Source organism: Tachypleus tridentatus, chromosome 1 (assembly GCF_004210375.1).
Source record: "Tachypleus tridentatus isolate NWPU-2018 chromosome 1, ASM421037v1, whole genome shotgun sequence".
In the NCBI taxonomy this organism is placed as follows: Eukaryota; Metazoa; Arthropoda; class Merostomata; order Xiphosura; family Limulidae; genus Tachypleus; species Tachypleus tridentatus.
This window is the reverse complement of record NC_134825.1, coordinates 85,114,890-85,121,997: the sequence shown is the minus strand read 5'-3', so window position 1 is coordinate 85,121,997 and position 7,108 is coordinate 85,114,890. Positions and strand designations below refer to the sequence as shown.

The window sequence follows — 7,108 nt, the reverse complement described above, 5'->3', positions numbered from 1 at the left end:
TCGCCTACTTGAACTTGTCTCCCCTTAGGGTCCTAGCTGCTTACAACTGTTATGAATACTAAAAATTTTTTTAATGTAATATTTTTTAGTTTACTTTTTCTAACGTTCGTAGAATGGGTTATATGTCGATAAACATGTACCTGTTTTTTCCGGATCTTTACTCTTGCGAAATTACGAATGACGGGAACGAAAGGAGCGTAAAAATCTGAAAATTAAGGGCGTTGAACTAGATATAGAACTGAAGCCAATAAAAGGGAGTATACGATAGCGGAAGAAGCCACTTTGGTTATATATACGCTGTGTCTTAAAAGACGTATTAAATGGTTATTTGAGGACGAGCCTATACTTAGGCTGCCACACAAATGAAGGTAGGTTCCTACTTTTTTAACAACCACATATCCTTGAATAAATTAAGCCTTCATGCTACGGAATGAAATCGAATATCAGAATACAGGAAATGTAAATAATATATACAAATTAAACATCGATTTGAACGAAGGGTTGGAAAAATATAATTATAACTAAAGTACTGAGATCAGTAAGTTATTAAGGACGAGAATAATTATATATAACAATGTCAATAGACAATCTATTGGTAACCTGCGATATGACGTAATCTTGAATACTGATGTACTTTAAGGTCAGAAAATAAATTGTTCGAAAAGCATAAAAGTGTCTTTGACTTGAAATGTAAATAAGAAAAACCAATTAATAACTTTAGCATTTTATCAACAGGTTCGCGATTGATAATCTTTAATTTAAGGTATTGTTATGTAGTAATATGTCACACTTGTTTTTGATAAATTATTGTTTGTGATATACATAAAATATAGCATGTTGATTTGAATTCTTTGTTTCCATTGATTATTCTGTGCAACCTCATATAACAAGATAAGACAATAAATAGCCTTTTAGTAGTTTTGATTGAAAAAAAACTTATTATTTTTCCAATGGAATAGTAACACTGTGTATAGCAGCATATACCAGATAAGGCGTATTCGAAACGTTATTACATACCTTATTTTTAGTAACGCCCTTATTGAGGTACTGATAGTTTCAACATGAACAGTACCTTATATGCGCATATGACTTAAGTGGCCGAGTCATATGTCTAGCATATTAATACAAGCAACGACATTACTGCATAACTTTGAACAGCCGGTTAGTTGTTAGTTGTCATTTTTTTGGCTAACAAAAACATTACATATATCACTGCAAAACCAAATGGTCATCAAAATAAACCTAGTAATTCTTCAAGATATGGAATAGTAAATAGTGGTAGTGTATCATAAGTTCAGTCAAGAAAATTAGGTCTATAAGCTTACATGTAGAATCAAGTTTAATGGTTATTTTTTTTCGTGTTAGAAGAAAAATTATAAAATGAGCCTTATACTATATTCTAATTTGTATCAAATATACAACTACAGCTGATAGACCTTTCGTCATTTTGAAGAATGAATAGTGATTGAAATAAAATTAAACAAATGAGACGTCAACAGGTTTTACTTGTGCAATAACTTGTTTGTAAAAAGAAAATATATATACAAGTTGAAAAAAACAACCTTAAAAACCATGCATGTTGCTATGGAAATAATACCACCATCTTTAGTAGAATAAACCATGCGGTAAAGATGAAGTAAATTATAAACCCACGCACGCGTATAATTAGCATGACGTCAGTGACGTCATTTACAACAACAATGTCCAGAAATTCACTTTTATGGCTCCTGGACTTAAACCTAGATTTATATTAATTTTGTTTTGTAACTATTCTTAAGGATTCTTGTATCTGTGGTTCATCTCTTTCTGTAACCTGCTTAAATATTTTTACATTATCCCAGTGAATAAAATGTGTGTAGAACTCGCCACATATTTTGCTAAAGATGTTTCGCCTGTTTTTAATTATCCGCCCATTATTCATTGTTTTAGATATTGAATTAGTAGATGTTCTATTACACCAAAATGATTAATAGAAATGAAAAAGTACGAAAAATATAAAAATCAAGTGTGTAATGATAGTTTATGTGGTGCTACTGCTGAGGAAATATGGGCTTCTAGAAGTGATTTTTTGGTAGAGCCCTTAATTTCAACTATTCTAAGGAGATTGATCAAGGATACTTTCACTGAATACATTTCGAAATAAGTTAAACATTAGAACGATAATAATATACACAATTAGCTATTATATAAAGTGCTTGCTTTTGTTTTTTTAATTTCGCGCAAAGTTACGCGAGTGCTATCTGCTCTAGCTGTTCATAATTTAGCAAATGCTAGAGGGAAGACAGCTAGTTAGCTTTACTTTCCTAATACGCTAAAAGTACCATTTGTAAGTATCGGTTCCAGCAGCAAGATATAAAAGATTTATTTGTGAGTCTATTATATATAAAACGATTTGTAAGCATAATTTTATATTAACAATCACAATTCTCACAGAATACTTTACACAATAAATCTTCACACTCTATAAGATATTATGTGAATATAAATAGTTGATTAGCAATCGTAGTTTTTTGTATTAAAGAAGAAATATTTGGCTCTGTATACCAAAACAAACGTCAAACATTAGTTAGAAATGTAGGTAATTGATTAACTTATTGATATTTATTTATTCATACTTTCTGAACTGAAATGATGTCTTTACTACTTTGTTAATGTTCATTGTTATTTTTGGGTTGTAGACTCTATTTGTAAGATGGTCGTTTCTGGGATTTATCGGAGTAGTACTCACGACAGTATCTTCAGAGATCGAACTTCCAGTCAGACAAATTGGCGAACCGTATTCGGATCATGATTACGTAAGTACTGATGAGCGAAAACAGTAAGCCTCTTTCATGTGCTCAAACTTTTGTGATAAGTTTAATTGATCTGATGACAACACAGTTGATGCATTTTTCTGTCAAATGTGACGTTACAAATCTAGTTCTATGTAATTTTAAGTTACTTAAACTAATATGTTACGATTTTTTAATTAAATTTATTGATTTAATATTGCAGTTCTTAAAGCTTTGTTACTTTAAATGTTCATTAAATTACTCATATTAAATCACTGTACATTAAAATGCGCGAAATTAATTATTAAAAGAACACGTAGTGACATTTGTGTTGAGTTTCAGTCAGGAATTTTGTTTCTTTTTTAAATCAAAGGAATATTCTAGTCTGAGGTTAAAGACGATTATAATAACCACTTTGAAATTATACGTTATAATGTAAAACCTATATGCAAATCTTGTTTATTTCGTTTATTCTATTAGGGACTTAAACCCAGTCGACATGTAAAAACAGATCGAATTGGAACTATACGTGGCCATTATGAGTTAAATATTCCATTAGGACTTTCTCGTCTGGTAAAGTTTGTAAATGGTGAGATTGGTCCAGGTGGAATAACGATAGAACATGGTGTCTATCACTCGCCGGTGAAAATTCATAGACCTCCATTAATACCCAAGGATATTCTTATTAAACAGGTACCTCCTTACAGAGTAGAATATGGATTTCCTCCTCAATTACATTATGGGTTCCCTACTGATATAGACTATAAGCTGCTGTATGATGACTCTGATCCATATCTTCCTACGCAATTCACAACACTTCCTTTATCACCACTTAACGACATAAAACTTTCCAAACTTCAAGCTGATCTCCCACCTCAAAGTCCAGAAATTGCTATTTCTAAAAGTGTAGCAAATACACCAGAAGTTCAAAACGTTCCAGTTGAACAAGTGAAGGAAAGTATTCTTCAATCTTCTTCACCAACACCAATTGATCCTCTTCCTCCATTGGATCCTCCACTTTCTGGTGGTCAGTTTGATCAGCCAAAACCTCTTGACATCCAAGATGAGAAAGTTTTAGATATAGAAAAAGGAATAGAAGAGGGAATAGGTGAAAAACTAATACAAACGCCCACAGATAAAGTGAGTGAGGTTTCTCAATTAGAAGAATCTTTACCGCCTCCAATTGAGGAAGAGGTTCCTGCTCCTCCTCCCCCTGTACCTGTAATAACTAAAGAAGAGAAAGCTGTTATAGAAGAATCACCAGGAGTAAGTGTACCAGATGCTCCTGTTCAGGAACCAATACAAATACCTGATGTTTTACAAGAAACGAAACCAATTGTGTCCAAAGAAGGTCCTCCAACTATTCTACAGAAACAAAATGGTGTTTTAAAAGAACCTTTCCTAGTATCCTCCGTTTCACCTAATCTTCAAATCCAGGTAATTACATCATAATAAATAATTAAAGAAAGTAATGATCAAAACTATTTCTTGCACGGAAAAATTTTAGCTGTTAGTTCACGATCTACAATAAACAATTAATACCATCTGTCTTCTAAATATAAACATGACAATATATAGATTTTCATATGTTTCTTCTTTTTTTTTTACAACCATGTCGTTTTACCAATTTTCTTTTAAAGCCCCTTAGTGGTTCAGCGGTATGTCTGCTGACATACAACACTAGAAACTGGGTTTAAATACATGTATTTGTAATGAGCAGAGCACAGATAGTTCATTGTGTAGCTTTATACTTAATTATAAATGACAACAATCTCTTTTAAAATCGCAATGTTTGTAAGATTAAATGTAAAAATACAACCACTATTGTTAAAAATCAATACTAAACATTTTAGGACGAAATACTATTTCTTATGGTGGTTATAAATAACTAATGGCAAAGACTGTAAGTGTACTAATAATATATATACCGAAATCTTATTTGAAACAATTCAAGAGCCCATTTTACTTAAAATCTTAAAGTAAAAGTAACTCTTGAACTTTAAAAACATAAATTTGTATTTGTTCCTATACCTCATAATTTGTTTGTCTTAAACATTTATTTTTAGCCAACCTACTCCAATTGGGATTTGGATTCACCTGCATTTGTCATTTATCCTCGTACCCGATATTTTAGAGGAACTGCAAAACTCAGAACAATACCAGTTTATAGTGACACAGAACCAGGATATGTATTAAATGACAGAAATGCTTTTCACTTCAGAGGCGTTTTTAACGATGAAATAGTAGGATTTCCTAATAGGCCACCAGTTTATGCCGATTCAGAACTTCAGGTAACTAGAGGATCGTTAAATTTTGTAAATGGAAGACCAGATACATTTCTCCTACCTGGACAATCGGCAATTGAACTTTCTAGCCCCTATAATTTAGAAAATAAAGGAAATTTCAAAGACATAATTGTTTCACCAGAACAAGACTTTCAATCGTTAACGGCTGTTCCTGAGGCTAAGGAGCCAAACATTAAAACTCAAGCTGCTTCCATTGTTGATGTAGAACCAGAAGCAGTTGACACATCAGTTTCTTTCCAAGGACTTCCACGAAATTCTTATAGACAATATAAGTTAATTCCCTCTACTCAGAAAGGTCGAATTTATAGGAATCCTCAATACTTTCGAAATTCAAGGATTAGGACTCCTCATTTAAATCAGTTTGTACGTGGATAATAGCACTTTGTTGATATTCTAAAAGTATTTAGTCTTCAAGTCATGTAGTTTATGTATAAGACATGCCAATCCTAATCACACTAGAAGCTGATGATGGAGACTTATACACGTTCAGATATTTAGTTATCACTTGCCACCACCATTTATTTCAAAAGAAATATGAACATAGTTATTTGTTTGTATATATTGGGGTTGTCCGTTTTACACTATATAGTTTATTTGATATGTATATAGCAAGAAGGAAACAATTAATAGTCCAACAAAATGTTTTTATGAGTGAAGTTGCTTCGTAGTAGTTAATGTTAGATGGAAAGGTCCAATTTCAAACATTCGACTATAATTACAGTATGGAATTATATGTACCTTCACATGTCTTGAAACTTTTATCTTATTTTATCTATATAGTTCTGCAAATCATTTTAGTTCAAAGTTATGAACTCTTAAAACTTGCATTTATTTTCAATGCGTGCAAAACGCTTTTACTTCTTTGAACCCAATGCATGTTCGAATTTTGGAAAACTTACGTTGTCGTAGTTAAAGTCACTGTTCGTATGAGAAAATATATATATAAAACTTATTCTGTGAATGTTACAATGGCGCTTTACTTTTAGACCCATGTTAATGTTATGCTCATCTTCGGCTTTAAATCAGGTATTCACAATTAAGATGTATTAACTACATTACATAAATAGTTTAATTAATGATTAAACTTTAAAAATTGTCATTTCTTATCTAATAAAATATCATTGTTCTTATGTTAGTGACAACTAGAAGACATTAATTAGAGTATCACTAGTGCCTTACATCTGCTTTATAAACCTTAAATTATGAGTTTCGATTTAAGTCTTTGGTTGTGTTCGATCTTATTTTTATTTGATCTACCATTTCAAAAAAAGAACTGTGATTATTGGTTGCACTATATTATAAGAAAATTAACTGTTGTCTTAAACGATGTTTCAGGACTTTGCAGCTTTGAAAAGGATTTACATAAACCATCGAAACATGTCTTAATATTGTGTTTCATAAGCTCGACAACGAGTGTTAATATAGAAATATCTGCACCAATATTTCATGAGCTTAGAGACAAATGTATGATTCTATTAGTTTAAACAACCAATCGACAAATAGTTTAATGATTTAAAAATGCCACGTGTACGTAAAAAACATTTGTTTACAATTAGAATAAATACAACATTAAAATCATGTAAATAGAAATAAATTTTATACCTTCTAATGCGTCCAAAACATTTGCCTATATGTTCACTGACTTCACTGATGTAGACGAAAACTGAATATAAACTGACATTTTATATTTGACCATTTAGGGTTTCTACAATAAAATCTTCATGGCTTATGAGTTTGGTAAATATATTTTTTGCATTTGCTTTACGAAATCTTCTGAAATCATTCACTCATATGTACAGTGTACAACTTTTCTTTTTGATCTACGTGGATTATGGAAATAATTCTCAATTCTCTATAAGTTTGGATTACCAAGTCTATTTGTGTTCTATGAGGACGTCCGAAATTATTTCTTATCTTTCTTTAGTTTGTATACATAAAGTAGTGTCAAGAATATTCGAAACATTTTTGTTCAGGATTTTCACTAATGTTTCTAAAACATTCTCTCCATCTTGACAGGATTTTCTACATTTA

The 7,108-nt window shown here is 31.2% G+C and overlaps 1 protein-coding gene across 1 annotated transcript; it reads left to right on the top strand.

The window, feature by feature from the left end:
- The first annotated feature begins 1,975 nt into the window (after window positions 1-1,975).
- Window positions 1,976-6,729, top strand: LOC143232654 (uncharacterized). The gene is made up of 4 exons (XM_076468322.1): window positions 1,976-2,071; window positions 2,679-2,795; window positions 3,252-4,208; window positions 4,838-6,729. Exons 1-4 carry the CDS (start codon window positions 1,976-1,978, stop codon window positions 5,450-5,452), a joined length of 1,785 nt encoding a protein of 594 aa, XP_076324437.1. The 3' UTR covers window positions 5,453-6,729.
- The last annotated feature ends 379 nt before the right edge of the window (window positions 6,730-7,108 follow it).

What these genes read in the sequence shown, in the direction of transcription:
- LOC143232654 (XM_076468322.1), top strand. Translation starts at nt 1,976, where the DNA reads ATGAAAAAGTACGAAAAATATAAAAATCAAGTGTGTAATGATAGTTTA. An exon ending in CTTCTAGAAGTGATTTTTTG is followed by an intron (nt 2,072 to 2,678) that starts GTAGAGCCCTTA and finishes TTTGGGTTGTAG; the next exon opens with ACTCTATTTGTAAGATGGTC. An exon ending in CGTATTCGGATCATGATTAC is followed by an intron (nt 2,796 to 3,251) that starts GTAAGTACTGAT and finishes TTATTCTATTAG; the next exon opens with GGACTTAAACCCAGTCGACA.